Raw genomic sequence first — 22,974 nt, forward strand, 5'->3', positions numbered from 1 at the left:
ATGATCCAGTGGATGTTGGCAATTTGATCTCTGGTTCCTCTGCCTTTTCCAAAACCAGCTTGAACATCTGGAAGTTCACGGTTCACGTATTGCTGAAGCCTGGCTTGGAGAATTTTGAGCATTACTTTACTAGCGTGTGAGATGAGTGCAATTGTGTGGTAGTTTGAGCATTCTTTTGCATTGTCTTTCTTTGGGATTGGAATGAAAACTGCCCTTTTCCAGTCCTATGGCCACTGCTGAGTTTTCCAAATTTGCTGGCATATTGAGTGCAGCACTTTCACAGCATCATCTTTCAGGATTTGAAATAGCTCAACTGGAATTCCATCACCTCCACTAGCTTTGTTCATAGTGATGCTTTCTAAGTCCCACTTGACTACCCATTCCAGGATGTCTGGCTCTAGGTGAGTGATCACACCATCGTGATTATCTGGGTCGTGAAGCTCTTTTTTGTACAGTTCTTCTGTGTATTCTTTCCACCTCTTCTTAGTATCCTCTGCTTCTGTTAGGTCCATACCATTTCTGTCCTTTATTGAGCCCATCTTTGCATGAAATGTTCCCTTGGTATCTCTAATTTTCTTGAAGAGATCCCTAGTCTTTCCCATTCTGTTGTCTTCCTCTATTTCTTTGCATTGATCGCTGAGGAAGGCTTTCTTATCTTTTCTTGCTATTCTTTGGAACTCTACGTTCAGATGCTTATATCTTTCCTTTTCTCCTTTGCTTTTCACTTCTCTTCTTTTCACAGCTATTTGTAAGGCCTCCCTGGACAGCCATTTTGCTTTTTCTGCATTTCTTTTCCATGGGGATGGTCTTGATCCCTGTCTCCTGTACAACGTCATGAACCTCATTCCATAGTTCATCAGGCACTCTGTCTATCAGATCTAGGCCCTTAAATCTATTTCTCACTTCCACTGTCTAGTCATAAGGGATTTGATTTAGGTCATAACTGAATGGTCTAGTGGTTTTCCTTACTTTCTTCAATTTAAGTCTGAATTTGGTGCTAAAGAGTTCATGATCTGAGCCACAGTCAGCTCCTGGTCTTGTTTTTGATGACTGTATAGAGCTTCTCCATTTTTGGCTGCAAACAATATAATCAATCTGATTTCGGTGTTGACCATCCGGTGATGTCCATGTGTAGAGTCTTCTCTTGTGTTGTTGGAAGAGGGTGTTTGCTATGACCAGTACGTTCTCTTGGCAAAACTCTATTAGCCTTTTGCCCTGCTTCATTCTGTAGTCCAAGGCCAAATTTGCCTGTTACTCCAGGTGTTTCTTGACTTCCTACTTTTGCATTCCAGTCCCCTATAATGAAAAGGACATCTTTTTTGGATGTTAGTTCTAAAAGGTCTTGTAGGTCTTCATAGAACCATTCAACTTCAGCTTCTTTAGTGTTACTGGTTGGGACATAGGCTTGGATTACCATGATATTGAATGGTTTGCCTTGGAAATGAATAGAAATCATTTTGTCGTTTTTGAGATTGCATCCAAGTACTGCATTTTGGACTCTTTTGTTGACCATGATGGCTACTCCATTTCTTCTGAGGGATTCCTGCCCACAGTAGTAGATATAATGGTCATCTGAGTTAAATTCACCCATTCCAGTCCATTTTAGTTTGCTGATTCCTAGAATGTCGATGTTCACTCTTGCCATCTCCTGTTGACCACTTCCAATTTGCCTTGATTCATGGACCTGACATTCCAGGTTCCTATGCAGCATTGCTCTTTACAGCATCAGACCTTGCTTCTATCACCAGTCACACCCACAGCTGGGTATTGTTTTTGCTTTGGCTCCATCCCTTCATTCTTTCTGGAGTTATTTCTCCACTGATCTCTTGTAGCATATTGGGCACCTACCGACCCGGGGAGTTCCCCTTTCAGTATCCTATCATTTTGCCTTTTCATACTGTTCATGGGGTTCTCAAGGCAAGAATACTGAAGTGGTTTGCCATTCCCTTCTCCAGTGGACCACATTCTGTCTTAATCTCTGATTAAGTTAAGCTACGATATTTTGCCTTTGCTAGCAGATGCCATCACCCAGCATAAATTAATAAACTTCAAATAGTTCTTAAAATTCAAAGCTTTAGAATTAACATATCTTAACTTCTCCATTAACTCAATCTATGTGAAACTCTACTTATAATGTTGTACATCTGTATTTAAGACACAAAAATCTTAAAACAATTTATCCAAGACAAGTTAAAAACCATTAAGTGGATGTACAATTTTTAGATAATTCCTGCCACCCAAATATGGAATAAACACCTACTGCAGATAGGCATTGCTGGATGCCTATTATAATTTGAAATACAGAGAACACTTGGCCTTGATGGGGGCCATCAATGCTAAAAATATTCTGCCTGTAGTGGTTTATTTCTCCAAGATGAGGGCAGAAATATATATATGATACTGAAGGTAGGAGCATGTGACCACAGCATTCAATAGTTATCAAAACGTAAGTAGCTGCTTATTAAAAAATGGTTGTTTTTTTTTTTAAATGTCAGGTGCACTCTTGGGTAAGCTCTCAATGCATTTTTGGAACTGCCTTTCTGCCTCATTCCTCTAAGTAAGCAACAGGGTGGGTGGGTGTGACTCCATAGACACCCAGTGATCTGGCAGGTCCCAGACAGAAAATACATAAGGAGCCCAAACCACAGAAGACAGTAACACAAAATAGTAAGATAACATATGTTAAAGTTAAAATGATATGTAGATACTAGTTAACATGCTATAATAAATTCCTAAAATTCTAATTATGACTATCTCATTTGTGGAGAGATGAAAAAGGAAGGAAATGCAGTTTTGCCTATTAGTTGTCAGAAACTGTGCTTTTTAGATAAAGGGCATTTTTATTTATTTTATTAAAAAAAAATCTTTTGGCCATATCCAGTGGCATGTGGGATCTTAGTTCTCCGACCAGGCATCAAACTGTGCCCTCTGCATTGGAAGTGTAGAGTGTTAACCACTGGACCACCAGGGAAGTCCCAGCTTTTGTGTATTTTAGGCACTGTGATTAACAGAGCAAAAACCTTGTACTGGCTAACAGCTGTTAACTACAAAAAAAGAAAAAAAAAGATCCTTTCCAGATAGTGCTACAGTGATAAATCAAAGAAAGATGAAGTAATTTAACCAAAGGGAAAGAGGTTTCTGGGTCCAAAGAATAAACCTTGGTCAATGGGAACCACTTCTTATACTATAACCCTAATGGAGACTGTCCTTTGCAAGTAGGTCCTAACTTCTGATGATGACAGTGTAGGGGAAAGGACAATAAGAGTATTATATACTGATAACGGGCCAGAACTGCTGGTCTGACTCTAATCCAAATAGGAATTTAATGCTAGGGACTACGAATGCCAGATCTCTCTCATTTGCTTCAGCAAACCCACCTTCTATCCATCTCCACTCTGCTCTGCTCTCTCTGGGATGCTACTCTGTATGGATTACATTATTAAGAGACATTCCTTCATGGGTCTCTTGTGCTCCTACATGTCTTGCTGGGTTTACCAAAGAAAAAGTAAGGCTTTGAGCTAAGCTCTGTACCTGGGACATTTTTCAGGGCTGTGTTTATACTGAGCAACGTTGAGGGATAAGGTGATGTTTTTCCCTCAGTCAAGTATAGGCGTTCTAACTGCTTACCACCAGAGCAATGAATTCCCCAAGCTCAGTGTTCTTCAGCATGTGCAGTTTCCCCATGGGTCCATCGTACCATCCCACTGGCAGTTGGCAGTGAGGCAGAACCGACACAAACATGCTAATGTGCATGCTGCTAGCTGTGCTATGAGCACAGTACCTTTGTCTCTGACCCAAGAGTCTTGTGTCTCCTGTCAACATGCACGACATAGTAAGGATAATTCATTAGCTTGTAAGAATGAAAATCAGATCCCTGACTAGATATACATCAACAGGGTTCCGGTTGGGTCCAATCCAATGGGAATTGTGGCATTATCAAAGAGAGGAAAAAGCATGCATTCAAGATATTTCAAACTCCCTTTCTATGAGGCCACCTTGGGCTGGCTTTGTCCCTTAAAGCTCACTTCTCCTCTCAAGGTGGCCTACTCTAACAGAACAATATCTCTAGCTGAATCCCAGTAACCTCTTCCTAACCTCATCCCTTAAGACCTAGGGATAGTAACAGTTCTGTTCATGCTGTTAGCACTGGGCTAGCAGAATCCCTTGTGGTTCCCTTATACTCTAACGAGTTTGTAATGAGTTTCTTCATAAATAAAACCCCTATCTTAATTTGGGTGTTCCTATCTACTCTTTCTTGCCAGTCAATTCTAAAGGAAATCAACCCTGAATATTCATTGGAGGGGCTGATGCTGAAGCTCCAATACTTTGGCCACCTAATGCAAAGAGCCGACTTACTGGAAAAGACACTGATGCCGGGAAAGATTGAGGGCAGAAGAAGAGGGTGACAGAGGATGAGATGGTTGGATAGCATCACTGACTCAATGGACATGAGTTTGAGTAAACTCTGGGAGATAGTGAAGGAAGGACAAGTCTGGAAGTCCATGGGGTCGCAGAGTTGGACATGACTTATCGACTGAACTCTGTGGGAACTCTGAACAAATAGTTAAGTTAGGATCCAACAAGTTGCTACCATGGCACCATCGCTGACCATGTACTACCACTCCTTTCTTTGTCCAGCAGTCCTCCAAAATAGGTTTCTACTTTAAGAGTTAGACCAGGGGTGAGCATACTTGTTCTTAAAAGGCTAGAGAATAAACATATTATGCTTTAAACAGGCCAGATGGTCTCTTCCACAACTACTCAAGTCTCCTCCTACAACACGAAAGTAACCATAGAAAATACATAAATGAAAATGAATTAGCATGACTGTGCTCTGATAAAGCTTCAGTTACAAAATAACTAAACATTACAATAAAACAAAACTGGCTGTAGTATGCTCACCCTGGATTAGACCAATACTGTCCCACTGAAATATAATGTAAATCATATAAGCAATTTAAAATTTTCCAAGAACTACATTAAAAAATTAAAATAGGTAACATTAACTACTATAATGTTTTATTCAAATCAATACAGCCAAAATATTAACATTACAATATGTGATTAACATTAATCACTGAGATATTTTATTTTTTGCATTAAATATTCTAAGCATACTGTGTATTTTTACTATAAAGCACATCTCAATCCGGATGGTAAATTTTTATCAGAAATCCTTGATCTGTATTTAGGTTTAATAAACTTTACAGTTGAAAAAAGTAGATTCATTTACCAAGTTATTTCAAACATACTTTAAAAGTTTTCTAATAACTAGGTCAAGTATCAGCTTTAAATTTAAATTAATTAAAATTAAATAACATTTACAACTGAGTTCCTTAGTTGTGTTAGCCATACTTGGAATGCTCCGCAGTCACATGTGGCTTGAGACTGCCACCTTAAGTGGCACAGGTCAAGACAATACAAGGCTAAACGCAACTGGCCTCCAAGATAGGTTAGGAAGTTGTTTTCTCAGCCTTGGTTCTGACTCAAGACCATCTGAATTTCAGCCTCTTTGCCTGAATCCTGATCTCTAATACCCAGAACTAGTGCTGTACATGACTCAAACCCCTTACCTAAGCTAAATCTTACTGTACTCTGCTGTACTAACATTTTTGGCCCACCTGAACTGTGAACTAGCTGGTTCCATTCTTGATGCTCTGAAATCCCATTATGGACTTTTTCATCTCTATTTTGGGCTACCATGTTCCATAGGCCTCTGTGGAACAACATAATCAAAACTTGCTTATTCTAAACTGCTTACTGAATCATTCCACTTAGGTCAGCAAGAAAACTGTGAGTGTTAACCATCCTTGGCTACAGTCACTGTCAATCAGCGGCAGAGTGTTTTCCTTACATAACTATCCAACTTGGAATTTTACCTTCCTGTTACCATATCTTCTAACTGTGCAGCTGAAAAATTGAGCTATGGATCCTACTTAGAATATATGTATACACATATAGTATTTTTAAAACAATAAATATACACCCAATGTATATGAAATATACATTGAAATATAAAACACCCAATGAAATATGAAACCCAATCAATCTGTGAATATCATTCTGGGTTTGAACTATTCTCCTACAAAACCTAACCATTTTTTTTTTCTACTTTTCTTCTTGGCAAAGCATTCAGCAATTAGAAACTGAATAGAGGAAAAAAAAATCACAAGCACACACACACCCCTGCATAACCAGTATTATTAAAATGTAAGCCCAACTGCATAACCCCAGTAATCTATCAAAACTCCCATAATTAAGTATCATATTTAAATAAATAAGATAAAAAAATACTTACAAATTTCCTTCCGGACTACAGAAGGCACAGTATGTTTTTCATGTCCTTTCTTTTTGGATCTGTATCTTTTGGTTTCTACAGGTCTGGGGTTACATCTATTTTCTGAATATGTTATTTCTGAACCTATTAATGATTGAAACAAAAATTCATTAGCATTAAGAGAATTACTTAATTGAGAAAAGGTGATCAGCAAAGAAGCATTTAAAAAAAAAAAACCTGAATCTTCATTTCTCAAAATGTCCCGCAGCAAAGACGCACAGCCATCAAGCCCCTGTACAGTTTCAGTCTGTAAGGAGAAAGTCACATAGAAATTTGTACATAAAATTTTACTACAGAAAAAAAATTCTGTAATTTTAAAATTTCCTTATTTAGAAGCAATTTATTATTGGTAGAAGACATGTTTTAAAGCAAAAAAGTCTTCATTCTTTGTCAGGACAATTAATACTTCACCTTTGAATTTTTATTTCCACTTCTTAACTTTTACCTGAAAACTAATTAAACAGTATACACTGTATCTATTCAGTTTACTCTTACCTGACTTTCTGAATCAGAGTGAGTGGGATAGCCAGAATCTGCATTAAAACGGGGTATCTTTCTCAGATTGGTCCTAGAAAACAAGTTTGTTAATACATTTACATATAACACAAATATAATTACAAATAATATATTTTCCCAAAATACATTCTAAAAAGACACTTTCTTTCCACCAAAGGTTGGATAAGAAAGCTTGTTCAACCATGCAAAAGATGGATTTATGCAGGACTTTATGAAGGTTGTAAAGACTAAAATGATCAACATGGGTAGAGATATGAGAGGTTTCTCCCCAGAGTTTTGTGAAAGTAGAGACCCTCACTTAGATCTCTGGGGTAGGAAAAATTTAGTCCATCCCATAGACTTGAAAATCTCTTGAGAATTCCTGAAGTTGGACACTTTCTTAAGTACTTACCCTTTCTTTCCATTTGTTAATTTAGCAGGTCCAGTGTGCTTTCCCGAAGGTATTACCTATGACATGATGCATTATATTATAGGAGATATACAAATATTTTTCTATCATATTCTCAGTATACTGTTTTGACAAAACCTAAAATGTTATTGTTTCCTTTTGTTTCACTTGGTAAAACATACATAACATAAAATAAACCATTCTAAAGTATACAGCTCTGTGGCATTAAACACATTCACAGTTGTGCAACCATCACTACAGCCCATCTCCAGAACTCTGTCATCTTCCCAAACTGAAATTCTGTACCCATTAATCATTAATCTCTAATCCTCTCCTAAGTACCTGGTGTAACCACCCTTCTACTTTTGGTCTCACTGTTTTAGGAATCTCATATAAATGGAACCAGATAGTATTTGTCCTTTTGTGACTGGCTTACTTTGCTTAGGACAGTATCTTCATAGTATCCATGTTGCAGCATGTGCAAAATTTCCTTCTTGTTAAGGCTGAATAATACTCCATTTTATATATGTACCATGTTATTAATTTTAATAAAATCCACTATTACAACTGAACTCATAAATTTTTTTTTCTATATAAACTGTCAAGCAAGCAACACATACCTTTGTTCCTTAAGTCTTATGTAAGTTGAAGACTGAAGTTGAAATTTTACTTTAACCAGAAGTATCTACTATAGTAAGTCTGGACTATACTCAATCCCTCAAAATATTCTACTTCCCCTAGGTCTTCAAAATACATTAACTCAAGACATAGGGCAGAGTTCATAACTCTGATTCTATTTTTCCACATTCTTTAGAATGCCTGACAAGACCAGCACGTGAAAACTCTACTCATTTGCTTCTACACACATCCAATACGCTGGGAGTTACACAAGAAGCAAGGTAACTGTGCTTGCCTCTGGGGAGGGAAACTCAGAATCTGGGGGACAGAACAAGGGAGACTTTCCATGGTATACGTTTTTATATCTTAATAACTTTACATTATTTAAATATAATGTCTATTCAAAACATAATTTTTGAAAGACATGCTTAAATTTCCTACTCACTCCCTCATTTTACCCTTTAGGTGTAGTCACTGTTGGCAGTTACACTTAGGATTTTTCTTGGCATGTTTACATATTTCATCTCAAGATACCTTTGAGCAATTACTATTAAACTTTCTGGAATTATAAAGTTTCACTTCTCCTTAAGATAACTTAGAATATGAGGGAGTCAAAAAGCAGCAGCGAGAACCAACATTGGCAGAAATAAGATGCCATGTAACACAACTCTACTAGACCTAAGGGGCTTTCCTTTCACACTATCTATGTTGGTGTCCTGTCCAGGACCATAATAAAAAACCAAACCATCATGCTAAGTCTAAAAACAACTACCAGAATAATTATCTTTCAGAATTTAAAAAGTATACTGTTGAGATAAATATATGGCATGATGGTATAATTCAAAGATTATATTCAGCATTTCACCGAAACACATACACACACACATTAGGTCATATTACAAAATCAGGTAAAGAAAATTAACCAGAATAAAGCACCCTGCAACAGTGTGATACTGGAAGATTCCCTTCAAATTTATTTTGTATTCTTTATTTTGAAATAATAGTACAAGGAACAGTATAACGCTACCAAGATTCCACAACTGCTGACATTTTACTACATCTGCCATCTTCTCCCTTTGAAAAATGTATAGTATTACTTTTTGTCTGAACCATTTCAGATTATGTTACAGACATGATACTCCTTTATATTTATTTACTCCTAAATATTTCCTAAGGACAAGGTCACTCTCTCATAAAACCAAATTATCAAAATCAGGAAATTAACAGTGAAACCATACTATAATCTAATCTACAGATCTTATTCACATTTTGCCAATTATCAAAATACTGTCCTTTATATTAAAAAAAAAAATTATGGCCCTTATCCCATAAATCCAGGATCATACGAAGCATTTTAAGCTGTCATTTCTCTTTTGTCTCCTTTACTCGGGAACAGTTCCTAGAGGTGTCATTCATTGTCTTTTACAGCCTTGACATATTCAAAGAACATGAGCAGTTACTTTGGTAGAATGTCCCTCTGGTAAGCATTTAGACTTGTCTGCTTCCCCTTGATTAGATTCAGGTTGTGCTTTTTTGGCAGGAATATCACAAAAGGGATGTTGTATTTATCTCAATACCGTATGAGCAGGCATATATTAGTTTGTCCCATTACTAGGGATGTAAAGTTTGATTATTTAAGGTGGTGCCTGCCAGATTTTTCACCAGGTTACTATTTTTTCCTTTGTAAATATTAAGCATTTTGTGGGGAGATACTTGAAGATTATGCAGACATCCTATTCATCAAACTTTCATCGAGTAGCATTCATTGAGGATTCCTGCCTTAATCATTTGTCAAATAGTGATTTTTCTAACTTACATCATTCATTCTAGATTTATTAGCTGGCATTCAACCTTAGTGAAGTACTTCATTGAAGTACTTCTTTGTTTGCTAGTATGGACTCATTGATTCCTAGTTTATTTAATGGGTTCTGATGATTATCATTATTTATATGAATGCTCAAACTGTCCCAGATTCTGCCAATAGGAGTCTTTTCAAACCAGCCCCTGTATCATTTCAACACATCACCATTATTTTTGAGCCATTCTTTACAATAAAGATCTCCAGGTCCCACCCCACCCCCCAACCCCCCGGCTTTTTTTTTCTCCCCATTGTGGTAACATGAAATCTACCCTCAACAAATTTTAAGTGTACATCAATTGTTAACTGTAGTATGATGTTTATGGGATTCCCTGGTGGCTCAGACGGTAAAGAGTCTGCCCTCAGTGTGGGAGACCCAGGTTCCATCCCTGGATTAAGATTGCCTGGAGAAGGAAATGGCAACCCACTCTAGTATTCTTGCCTGGAAAATTCCAAGGATGGAGGAGCCTGGCAGGTTACATACCATGGGGTTGAAGAGTCAGACATGACTGAGTGACTTCACTTTCACTTCAATTCCACATGTTTACAGCAGATCTCTTAGATAGATCTCATAAATCTAACAGAGCTTATTCATTGTACATAACTAAAACTTTATGCCCACTGAATAGCATCTCTCCATTTCTCTTCCTCCAGCCCCTGGCAACAACCACCCTACTTACTGTTTCTATGAATCTAGCTATTTTAGATACCTCATATAAACAGAATGATGCAGATGACACCACCCTTATGGCAGAAAGTAAAGAACTAAAGAGCCTCTTGATGAAAGTTAAAGAGAGTGAAAAAGTTGGCTTAAAGCTCAACATTCAGAAAACTAAGATCATGACATCTGGTCCCATCACTTCATGGCAAATAGATGGGGAAACAGTGGCTGACTTTATTTTTCTTGGCTCCCAAATCACTGCAGATGGTGACTGAAGCCATGAAATTAAAAGACACTTACTCCTTGAAAGGAAAGTTATGACCAACCTAGACAGCATTTTAAAAAGCAGAGACATTACTTTGCCAACAAAGGTCCGTCTAGTCGGACTATGGTTTTTCCAGTAGTCTTGTATGGATGTGAGAGTTGGACTATAAAGAAAGCTGAGAGCTGAAGAATTGATGCTTTTGAAGTGTGGTGTTGGAGAAGACTCTTGAGAGTCCCTTGGACTGCAAGGAGATCCAACCAGTCCATCCTAAAGATCAGTCCTGGGTGTTCATTGGACGGACTGATGCTGAAGCTGAAACTCCAATATGTTGGCCACCTGATGCAAAGAGCTGACTCATTTGAAAAGACCCTGATGCTGGGAAAGATTGAGGAGAAGGGATGACAGAGGATGAGATAGTTAGACGGCATCACCGACTCAGTGGACATGGGTTTGGGTAGACTTCGGCAATTGGTGATGGACAGGGAGGCCTGGTGTGCTGCAGTTCATGGGGTCACAAAGAGCTGGACACGACTGAATGACTGAACTGAACTGAACTGGCTTATTTCACTTAGCAAAGTATCCTCAAGTTACATTTATGTTGCATATAGCATGATTTCCTTCCTTTTTAAAGGCTGAATAATATTCCATTGTGTATCCACTAATCCATAAATGGACATTTAGGTTGTTATCACATCTTAGCTATTGTGAATGTTATAATGAACATGTGAGTGAAAATATCTCTTAAGATTCTATGTTTAACTCTCCTGGATAAACAACCAAAGTGAGAATGCTGGATCACATAACAATTCTACTTTTAATTTTGGAGGAAATTTCATGATTTTTCATAACAGTTGCACCCTGACATTCCCATGAATGGTGTACAAGGGTTCAGATTTCTCCATATCCTCATCAACACTTGTTATCTTCTGGGTTGGTTTTGTTTTTATGATAGCCATCCCAACAGGTGTGAGGTGATATCTCGCTGTGGCTTCGATTTGCATTCCCCTGATCAGTGATATTGAGCATCTTTCCATATACTTGCTGACCATCTATATGTCTTCTTTGGAGAAATGCCTATTCAAGTACCTTGCCTATGAATGCTACTGAAATGTAGGAGTTCCTTGTATATTATGATTATGAACCTTTTATCAGATATGTAGTTTTAAATATTTTTCCTCATTCCATAAGTTGACTTTTCAGTGTTGTGAGAAGCTGTGCAGCTTTTTACTTTGATATATCCAGGCCCCAACCCTAGAGTTGACCATTTCCCCAAAAAGTAGTGATTCCTTCCCGTGGACAAGAGTATTTATTAATAGAAACCAAGATCTAGGCACTAGCTGTACTCTTTGCTACTGAGGCTTCATATGGATTATTTAGTCATCATGACCAGACAGTTGCAATTTTGAGTGTTGTGTTTTTACTTTCAAATCTTTTTCCATATTAAAAAAGTTCAAAAAATTTTAACAGTTGTATACTATTTTCATAAATGGAAGTAATGTGCCCTTGGAGTGCTTCATATTTTTCAGTTAAAATACAAATCTGAAATAAATCGTTTCATATACTGGAAATACCTTTTCATATTCAGGACTGAAAGCTTAATTATTTGATAAGTTATTCATTGTTTAATGCCTTTAGTGCCCCTAGATACAAACCGCAAAACCACTTTTCAAAACAAGTGCCCCAAATGGCAATACATAAGAGAATGTTTGTTTTATCCCACATTTACTTCCACTAAGTATTAGCAAGAAACTTTTACTTATTTGAGAAAAACATAAGTACCTCTTAGGAGCTGTATCTCCTACCAACAAGTGCAAGATAAAATTATATTTGTGGAATAATTTAGTCTTCAAAGACTTTCATTTCCACTTAAACAACACCCTGTTAGTTATTATTTCTGTGAGGTAGGAACCTACATTTCAGAAAGGTGGCTTGTTCAGAGTCATACACCTAAGAACAGATGTTTAAATGGACTCCAGCACCAACTATGTCAGGCTTTAGACAGGTCTAAAGCCTGTCTCCACTGCTAACCAGCTGTATAACTAGAGAAGTTATCTGAACTCTGCATCCCTCAACTTCCTCATCTATAAAATGAGGATTATTATCTACTTCCTAAGCCTACTGTGAAGATTAAATGAGAATAAATGGCAACCCACTCCAGTACTCTTGCCTGGAAAATCCCATGGAAACAGGAGCTTGGTAGGCTGCAGTCCATTAGGTCACGAAGAGTCGGACATGACTGAGTAACTTCACTTTCATGCACTGGAGAAGGAAATAGCAACCCACTCCAGTATTCTTGTCTGGAGAATCCCAGGGAGGGAGGAGCCTGGTGGGCTGCCGTCTATGGGGTCGCACAGAGTCGGACACAACTGAAGCGACTTAGCAGCAGCAGCAGCATATGTAAAAGCACATAGAATAATACCTGTCACATAAGTGCTACCCAAATGTTAGCTGTGATTATTGACAGTAATAAACTGTTTTTAAGCGGACTACGTTGTGTTGCACAATTTATGCCAAGTGTGAAATAGATGTTTTACCAGGTTCTCTCATTTAATCTCCTCAATTCTTTAAGGCAGGATATTACACCTACTTTGTAGAAAAGAAAAAGAAATCTCAGAGAAGTAAAAAGTACTTTGCTTACTATCACTATGACAGTAGTGGCAGAACTGGAATCTGAATTGGTAGGTGACCATGACTACAAAAACCATGTTTTCCCCCTTGCTGACTGCACCAAGTCTGAGTTCATTCAACACAAAAGAAAGAACTATAAGGGTGGGACTGGTCTGGAAGCATTCATGAAGAAAGTCTTGAGCCAAGCCTTGGGGAAAAGTATAAGATTCACATTAATAGGGGAGACAGCATTAAAAGTGAGTTGATAAATAAAGGAATAGCAAAAATGAAAGGGGAAAGAAGGGTGGTATGGTTACACTTAAGGAGGCGTAAGATCACCACTCTAAGTAGAGGGTCTGCATAAGGCTTGATTGATTGCTATTGGTTGACTGACTGATTACCTGAAAAGACAGAGATAAACTGCTTAGTAGCATAGGAAGATGAGCAATGTCTCTAGCCTGGATTTTAGTAAAGGCACAAAACGGGAGCTGAGGGCACCCAAACAATGTAAATGTTGACAGGGCCCGACAAGGCTTCTAGAAGCGGTACTTGAGCTGAAGGGACAGGAGATGAAAAGTGGAGATTTCAGGGGGAGAGGACATCATTCTCGGCAGAACAAAAGGCAAAGGCACAGAAGCCTGAAAGAACGCGGGCACTCAGGGCACTGTGGAACAAATAGCTGAAGAGCGTTGGATATTCCTGGGATGGAGGTGGGGGCTGGTAGGGAACGCACTGGCCACGTCGAAAAATGGCTGTGCTGACAGGTCAAAGAACTGGGATGTTTATGTTGGGGGGGAAAAAAATGTTCCAGAGTTGGATTTTTAGCAGAGAATTGATGAGGGGTGTGCATTTGAGAAGGATGAGGCTAAATGCAGGGACACTCCTTGGGAGACTTTAAAAAAAAAAACTAGTAGTAAAATACCAGCAACTGTGACGGAAAACCAGCTAATAGCAGCACTTGTTGGAAAAGCTGGGAACCTGGAGTTGATGCAACAACGTCGTGAGGCTCCGAGATACTAAGTCACGCATCCAGCGGCTGAGGCTGGACTCGAACCCGGGGACCACACCAAAGCCAGCGCTCAGTTGGACCACAACGATTAAAACAGAATCTACATCTACAGGCAGAACAACTGTGTTAGGGCGTTAAGATTAGGTACGCACACCCACCCTCCGCCTCGTCTCCTGTCGCAGCATTTTTTAACGCGGCAGCACTGTTTTTATTTTTTTCAAAGGGGGCTTTCCACGTCTCCAGGCCCGAGGACTACCTCCGTCCCTCTCCACCCCCACAGTGGACGCCTCAGGTCCGCAGACCTCACCTGGCCCGGTCGAGATCCAGACCTGACCATCTCTCGCAGCTTCAGAAAAGTCCAAGCAGAATGAAGCAAAGCCGCAAGATAAAAGGAATTAACCGCCGCCGACTCTCGGCCGCCCTTGGCCCGCCCCTCGAGCTTCCGCTTCCGGGAAGGAGCCCGCCGAATGCTGCGCTTCATAGTCCCGGGCGCGCAACCAGAACCTCTCTTCGACCCACCGCACGGCGCCTTGGGTTTGCGCAATAGACCCCTCCCGGCCCCGGCTCGTCACACTCGGCTGCAGGGTGAGAGAAGTCCACAGAACGCCGGCGAACGCTGCGGGACTGGGGCGGGGCGCGGCGGGGCCGAGAGGGGCGGGGCGGAGGAGGGCGGGACGAGGAGCGGGAGCATTGGGCTGACCAGAGTCCGTCATCACCTGGGAGACCTGAGTTTGCTGCTTCGAGGGCTTCCACTGGAGGGAGAGCCGTTGTCCTGCATCTGCTAGGGGAAGTGGCAACGGGGACCCGCCACGACAGAGGAAGGGACTACGGTAGAACGCGAATAGGTTTCAGAAGGCATTGCACTGTCTCTGGATTTTGACCCTGTATTTTTAGTTGGTGTTTTGTATACCATTTTGAATGTTTTTGTTCTTGGTAATCAATAAACATCAATCCTACGCCCTGTTTTCTTTGTGTGATTCTGATAGCAATTTAATATTTTTTATTCTGTGGCCTAATAATCGTGCTCATTAGCTGCGATTTTAGTTTTACTTCCAGGCATAGTTGTTTCTTCAGTGGAGGTAATCACTGTTAACAAAGAATAGCACAGTATTCTTACCATTGGCGTGCTGCACGAATTTTAATGGACTGTCTTTGTTTTTAAAGTACTGAGTTTGGGGTTACTGTTTTAAATCGAGCTGGAGAGAAATTAACCCAACTTATTTCATTTTAAAGTAAGAAAGAAAAAGATCTACGTCTTGCAAGTCCTAATTACCATTAAAATAATCCAAAAGCTGAAATCTATGTACCAATATATTGCACACTTGTACTGAGTGATTTGGCGAAACCAGATATTTGATAAATTTAGCTTTGAATTAGATTATACTGAGGAGAACTCTCTCTTCCCTCTTCATCTATCCTATAAAGTGTTTAACATATTCGACTGTTTTCAGTTTTTTCTTAGTTGATTTTTCAAAACTTATACTGATTTTTCCTAATTAATACAGGCATATTTTAGGAAGCAGATAAAGAAATAAAACTCATGTTCCCACTAGATTGATACATTCCCTTCTAGACTTTTTCCAACTACATACAGACAGTCCCCATTTATGATGGTCCAGCTAGGATTTTTCAGCTTTATGATGGTTTGAAAGCAATATGTGTTCAGTAGAAACTGTACTTTTAATTTTGGATTTTGATCTTTCCCAGCCTAGTGATATGAGGTAAGATACTCTCTCATGACGCTGGGCATCTTAGGGAGCCTCAGTTCCCAGCCAACCACAGCGTGAGGACAGTGCACTGTGTTTGAGCATGTTTAATGTAGGCTAGGCTAAGCTATGGGCTTCCCCGGTGGCTCAGCAGTGAAGAATCTGCCTGCAATGCAGGAGAAATCCAGTTTAATCCCTGGGTGAGGAGGATCCCCTGGAGGAGGAAATGGCAACCCACTCAGGTATTCTTGCCTGGGAATTCCCGTGGACAGAGGAGGCTGATGGGCTACAGTCCATGCGGTCTCAAAGATGTTAGATAGGACTTACCGCCTAAACAACCAACAACAACAATCCCATGGTAACCAAGGAGCAAGTGAATAACATACAAATATACTACAGTTACAATACAATAGGATACGTATTACTGAAAATGAGTGTTTTAATATCTCATCAAAGTTGTTTATTAACCTACAATTACAAAATGGCTACCTGATGGTCATTTCCCTAATCTTTGGAATTTTATGCTTCTCCCGTCCAGTATTGTTTGTTTGTTTCATTGGGGTTTTTACCTCTTTATAAGTTTTTAATATAATAGTTCCTGATGCTTTTTTTTTAATTAAAATTTTTTTATTGTGGAAAAATAGACAAATCATAAAATTTGCCCTCTGAACCAATATTAAGTGTACAATTCAGCAGTTGTAAATACATTGCAATATTGTGCACCCATCACCACCATACATCTCCAGAACTCTTCATCTTGTAAAACTAAAATACTGTAGCTATCGAACAATGAATCCCCATTCACCCATCCTCCAGTCCCTGATGGACAGATAAATGTGGCATTACATACAATGGAATATTATTTCAAGACTGGCATACTTTACTTGTCTTCAAGGTCTATCAATGTTGTAGCATGTATCAAAATTTCCTTTCTTTTTGAAGCTAAATAATATTCCATTGTATGTATATGCCACATTTATCTATCCATCTATCTCTTGATGGACTTGGGTTGCTTCAAAATTTTAGCTATCGTGATGAATATTGTTTCTATAAACATGGGTGTACTAGTATCTTTTCCAGACTCTGCTTTCAATTCTTTTGGGTATATACCCAGAACTACTGGATCATATGATAGTTCTACTATTAAACTTTTTGACAAACCACCATACTCTTTTCTACAACGGCTGCACCATTTTACATTCCCATCAACAGTGCACGAGGGTTCCAATTTCTCCACGTTCTCCCCAACACTTGTTATTTTCTTTTCTTTGTTTTTTTTGATGGTAGTGGTGGTGGTTTAGTTGCTAAGTCGTGTCTGACTCTAGCGACCCCATGGACTGTAGCCTGCTAGGCTCCTCTGTCCATGGGATTCTCCAGGCAAGAATACTGGAGTGGGTTGCCATTTCCTTCTCCAGGGGATCTTCCTGACCCAGGGATCGAACCCGGCTATCCTGCATTGCAGGCAGATTCTTTACCAACTGAGCTACAAGACCATCCTAATTGGTGGGAGGTGGTATTTCACTGTAATTTTGATTTGAATTTCCCTAATGATTAATAGAGGAGGCTTTATAAGTAGCTGAGAAAAGAAGAGAGGTAAAGGCAAGGAGAAAAGGAAAGGCATACTGTTTGAATGCAAATTTCCAAAGACTATCAAGGAGAGATAAGAAAGCCTTCCTCAGTGAACAATGCAAAGACATAGAGGAAAACAATAGAATGGGAAAGACTAGAGATCCCTTCAAGAAAATTAGAGATACCAAGGGAAGTTTTCATGCAAAGATGGGCACAATAAAGGACAGAAATGGTATGGACCTTAACAGAAACTGAAGATATGAAGAAGAGGTGACAAGAATACACAGAAGAACTATACAAAAAAGATCTTTATGACCCAGATAATCATGATGGTGTGATCACTCACCTAGAGCCAGACATCCTGGAATGGGAAGTCAAGTGGGCCTTCGGAAGCATCACTACGAACAAAGCTAGCGGAGGTGATGGAATTTCAGTTGAGCTATTTAAAGTCCTAAAAGATGATGCTGTGAAAGTGCTGCACTCAATATGCCAGCAAATTTGGAAAACTCAGCAGTGGCCACAGGACTGGAAAAGGTCAATTTTCGTTCCAATCCCAAAGAAAGGCAATGCCAAAGAATACTCAAACTGCCACACAATTGCACTCATCCCACACGCTAGCAAAGTAATGCTCAAAATTCTCCAAGCCAGACTTCAACAGTATGTGAACTGTGAACTTCCAGATGTTCAAGCTGGATTTAGAAAGGCAGAGGAACCAGAGATCAAATTGCCAACATCCAATGGATCATCAAAAAAGCAAGAGAATTCCAGAAAAACATCTACTTCTGCTTTATTGACTATGCCAAAGCCTTTGACTGTGTGGATCACAACAAACTCTAGAAAATTCTTCAAGAGAGGGGAATACCAGACCACCTTACCTGCCTTCTGAGAAATCTGTATGTAAGTCAAGAAGCAACAGTTAGAACCGGATGTGGAACAACAGACTGGTTCCAAATTGGGAAAGGAGTATGTCAAGGCTATATATTGTCACCCTGCTTATTTAACTTATATGCAGAGTACATCATGTGAAATGCTGAGCTGGATGAAGCACAAGCTGGAATCAAGACTGCAGGGAGAAATATCAATAAACTTCAGATATGCAGATGACACTACCCTTATGGCAGAAAGTGAAGAAGAACTAAAGAGCCTCTTGATGAAGGTGAAAGAAGAGAGTGAAAAAGTTCGCTTAAAACTCAGCATTCAAAAAGCTAAGATCATGGCATCCAGTCCCATCACTTCATTCCCCCCACTTCAAATAGATGGGGAAACAATGAAAACAGTGAGAGACTTTATTTTTGGGGGGCTCCAAAATCACTGCAGATGGCAACTGCAGCCATGAAATTAAAAGACATTTGCTCCTTGGAAGAAAAGCTATGACTAACCTAGACAGCATATTAAAAAGCAGAGACATCACTTTACCAACAAAGTTTTGTCTATTCAAAGCTGTTTTTCCAGTTGTCATGTATGGATATGAGAGTTGGACTATAATGAAAGCTGACTGCCGAAGAATTGATGCTTTTGAACGGTGGTGTTGGAGAAGACTCTTGAGGGTCCTTTGGACTGCAAGGAGATCTAATCAGTCCATCCTAAAGGAAATCAGTTCTGAATATTCATTGGAAGGACTGATGCTGAAGCTGACATTCCAATACTTTCCCCACCTGATGCAAAGAACTGACTCATTGGGAAAGACCCTGATGCTGAGAAAGATTGAAGGTGGGAGCAGAAGGGGACAACAGAGGATCAGATGGTTGGATGGCATCACCGACTCAATGGACATGAGTTTGAGCAAGTTCCAGGGGTTGGCAGTGGACAGGGAAGCCTGGCATGCTGAAGTCCATGGGGTCACAAAGATTTGGACACAACTGAGTGACTGAACTGAACTGAATGATTAATATTGTTGAGCATCTTTTCATATGCTTATTGGCCATCCACATATTTTCTTTGGAGAAATGTCTGTTCAAGGCCTTTGCCTTTTTAAAAGTTGAGTTGTATTTTTGTTGTTGATTTTTAGGAGTTCTGTGCAAATTTTGGATATTAATCTCTTGTCATATATATGATTTGCAAATATTTTCTTTCATTCTGTGATTTGTCTTTTTATTCTGTTGATACTGTCTCTTGATATACAAAATTTTTTATTTTCATGAAATTTCCAATTTTTCCCTTTTTTTTCTTTCCTTACCTATGTTTTTGCTGTCACATCCAAGAAATCATTGGCATATCCATGTCATGAAGATTTGCCCTGTGTTTTCTTCTAACATTTCTATATTTTAAGTCTTACATTTATCTAGGTCTTTGATCCATTTTTATTTCATTCTTATATTAGATAAGGGTCTAAATGCATCCTTTTGAGTGTGGATATCCAATTTTCCTAGTATCATTTTTTGAAAGGACTGTCCTTTTTCCATTGAATGGTCCTGGCAGCCCAAAAATATTTGACTGTGTATGTAATGCTTTATTTCTGGGCTATCTATTCCATTGTTTTATTTATCTGCCTTTATGCCAACACTGAACTGTTTTTATGATGGAAGCTTTGTAGTAAGTTTGAAATCAGAAAGTGTGACTCTTCCAACTTTGTTCCTCTCTTTCAAGGTTCTTTTGTCTATTCAGAGTACTTTGAGATTCCCATTGAATTTCAGGATGAGGTTTTCCATCTCTGGCAGAATGTAAGGTCTTCTCAGTGCTTTTCTGAACCTGCATGTTTCCCTGGGCATGTATGGTCATGTTCTAATTTTCCCTATGTATACTGTTGCTTTTGAATATCCCAGTCTTTACTGTCTGACTCTTAAAATAGGAAAAAGAGAAAAATGAAAGGAGGAAGAAAGGATGGTTTGGTTTAGCCACTCAGTCGTGTCCAACTCTTTGCGACCCCGTGGACTGTAGCCCATCAGGCTCCTCTGCCCATAGGGTTCTCCAGGCAAGAAGACTGGAGTGGGTTACCATTGCTTTCTCCAGAAGAAAGGATACCAGTCCTTTAAATCCAGTGAGTCACTTCAACCAGAGGGGGAAGGGCTTCCAACAATGGAGGCAAGTACAACAAAGGCTACCCACCTCTTAGTCTGAACCTCTATGATCAGAAGCAACAATGATCAGAGCACAGATACCCAACATTTGTAGGATGAGGAGCTTTTTGCCCATCCTGGCTCCCACAAGCTGTGTGCAAGCTGCTCCTGGAACCTATGTGTGGCTGCCTGGAATTGGACTGGGAGTGAAGCACGGGTTGCTGCTACTGTACTAAGAGCTAAAATTGAAATTAGCTTCAATTTACCATACTAGCCATCCCCCTAAAAATTTCAACATTTCAATTGACTCCAGAGTTCCAAAATAATTACATCAAACAGATTCTCCAAGTGTAACTGTTGTCTAGGTGGGGAGAGAGATTCTGGTGATTCCTATTCCACAGTATTTCCAGAATTCTCCTCCCTCTTCCCTGCTCTGCTATTTCAAGTACTGCTACAGTGTGTTGAGATCTGAAGAATAAACTAGATAGGAGAGAGAAAGATATTCTAAACTTGTGGAGACAGTATGATGATGAGTAAGAGAGACTTGTTGCTCAAGTGCTGACAGCAGGGATAAACACATATATGGGGGTCAGACTATGCAGTTCTCATAGGCCACATTAAGGATTTGGATTGTGCTAAGGGCAATAGGAATGTGTCAAAGTGTAAAATGGAGTGAAATGAATGGTGTTTAATAAATATTACTGACTGCAGCATAGAGCAAGAATCCACAATCCATAGCCCCTGGCCACATCCAATCTGCCACCTTTTTTTGTACAGTTGTCAGCAGTTTTTACATTTTAAATTGTTTTTTAAAAATCAAAAGAATAATATTTCATGACATGTGAAATTATAGGAAAATTATACTTCAGTGTCATAAATAAAATGTTGTTGGGACACTGTCACACTCATTGTTTACATATTATTTATGGTTGCTTCTATCTTAAAGCTGCAAATTTGAGTAATTGCAATATAGACTCTATAGCCTGCAAAGCCTAAAATATTTACAACCTTATCCTTTACAGAAAGAGTGCCAGCCCCTAGTATAAAGGATGTTTTTAGAAAAGGAAATCATCAGTATAGATAGATCTCCCCATTTTCTGCCTATCCATTCTCTGCCCTTCTCCATGCCCTGGGTACTCACTCTTAAGGATAGCATCACTCAGAATTGGGTTTTCACTTTAGGTTTTGTTTAATCAATAGGCATCACCTGGCAGAAGACAGGAGGAAAAGAGGAGAGAAACTGGAATATTCCTCCCCTCCTAGCACATTCTGGCTGATGCCTTGGCTCTCTGAGACTACAACTCGGATGAGCCACTGGGCTCCAGTTCTCTGCAGGCTGCAATAAAACATTTCCCTCTCTTTGCTAGTGTTTGGGAGTGTCTGGGCATCTCAACACTCCTCGTTGGTTTCCTCATCCACAACTCTGTAAAGCTTTTTAATTATCATTAAAATCTTAGTTCAGAGTGTTTTCTGTTTGCTACCATGATCAGACTTAAAGAAAGCCACCGTAGTGTTCAGAGGAAATACATTTGTAGCTAGAACAGAGGGAGGTGTGACAGGAGATGAAGAGGACAGATGCAAGAGAAGCATAGGAAGTAAATGAACAGGACTTAGTGATAAATTTGGGAAGTAAGGTAAAGGGGAGGTTTTTTACATTGCTTTGGTTTCTAGGTTTTGTATCTGGATGAGTGGTGGGAGAGATCCACATTTAGGAGCTAAGTGTATGAACTCATTTCCCCCTAACATTTTATTATGAAAAAATACAAACTAAGAACTCATTAGAAAGCATCACTACGAACAAAACTAGTGGAGGTGATGGAATTCCAGTGGAGCTATTTCAAATCCTGAAAGATGATGCTGTGAAAGTGCTGCACTCAATATGCCAGCAAATTTGGAAAATTCAGCAGTGGCCACAGGACTGGAAAAGGTCAGTTTTCATTACAATCCCAAAGAAAGGCAATGCCAAAGAATGCTCACACTACCGCACAATTGCACTCATCTCACATGCTAGTGGGAGAAGGCAATGGCACCCCACTCCAGTACTCTTGCCAGGAAAATCCCATGGACGGAGAAGCCTCGTAGGCTGCAGTCCATGGGGTCGCTAAGAGTCAGACACGATTGAGCGACTTCACTTTTACTTTTCACTTTCATGCATTGGAGGAGGAAATGGCAACCCACTCCAGTGTTCTTGCCTGGAGAATCCCAGGGACAGCAGGGCCTGGTGGGCTGCCGTCTATGGGGTCACACAGAGTCGGACACGACTGAAGCGACTTAGCAGCAGCAGCACATGCTAGTAAAGTAAAGCTCGAAATTCTCCAAGCCAGGCTTCAGCAATACGTGAACCGTGAACTTCCTGATGTTCAAGCTGGTTTTAGAAAAGGCAGAGGAACCAGAGATCAAACTGCCAACATCCACTGGATCATGGAAAAAGCAAGAGAGTTCCA

At 39.6% G+C, this 22,974-nt stretch overlaps 1 protein-coding gene across 1 annotated transcript in view; it reads right to left on the bottom strand.

Annotated features, from left to right (window-relative positions):
- Positions 1-14,882, bottom strand: part of CCDC14 (coiled-coil domain containing 14) — a 40,659-nt gene extending 25,777 nt beyond the window's left edge. Inside the window, exons 1-5 of the mRNA XM_010834272.1 lie at positions 14,567-14,882; positions 7,245-7,300; positions 6,833-6,905; positions 6,515-6,584; positions 6,299-6,421 (exon numbers count right to left, since the gene is read on the bottom strand). Coding sequence (XP_010832574.1) covers positions 6,299-6,421; positions 6,515-6,584; positions 6,833-6,905; positions 7,245-7,300; positions 14,567-14,740 — 496 coding nt within the window. The 5' untranslated portion in view covers positions 14,741-14,882. The remainder of the gene's footprint in view (positions 1-6,298; positions 6,422-6,514; positions 6,585-6,832; positions 6,906-7,244; positions 7,301-14,566) is intronic.
- Between the last annotated feature and the right edge of the window lie 8,092 nt (positions 14,883-22,974).

This window comes from Bison bison, unplaced genomic scaffold, assembly GCF_000754665.1.
Source record: "Bison bison bison isolate TAMUID 2011002044 unplaced genomic scaffold, Bison_UMD1.0 scf7180017864032, whole genome shotgun sequence".
NCBI lineage: Eukaryota > Metazoa > Chordata > Mammalia > Artiodactyla > Bovidae > Bison > Bison bison.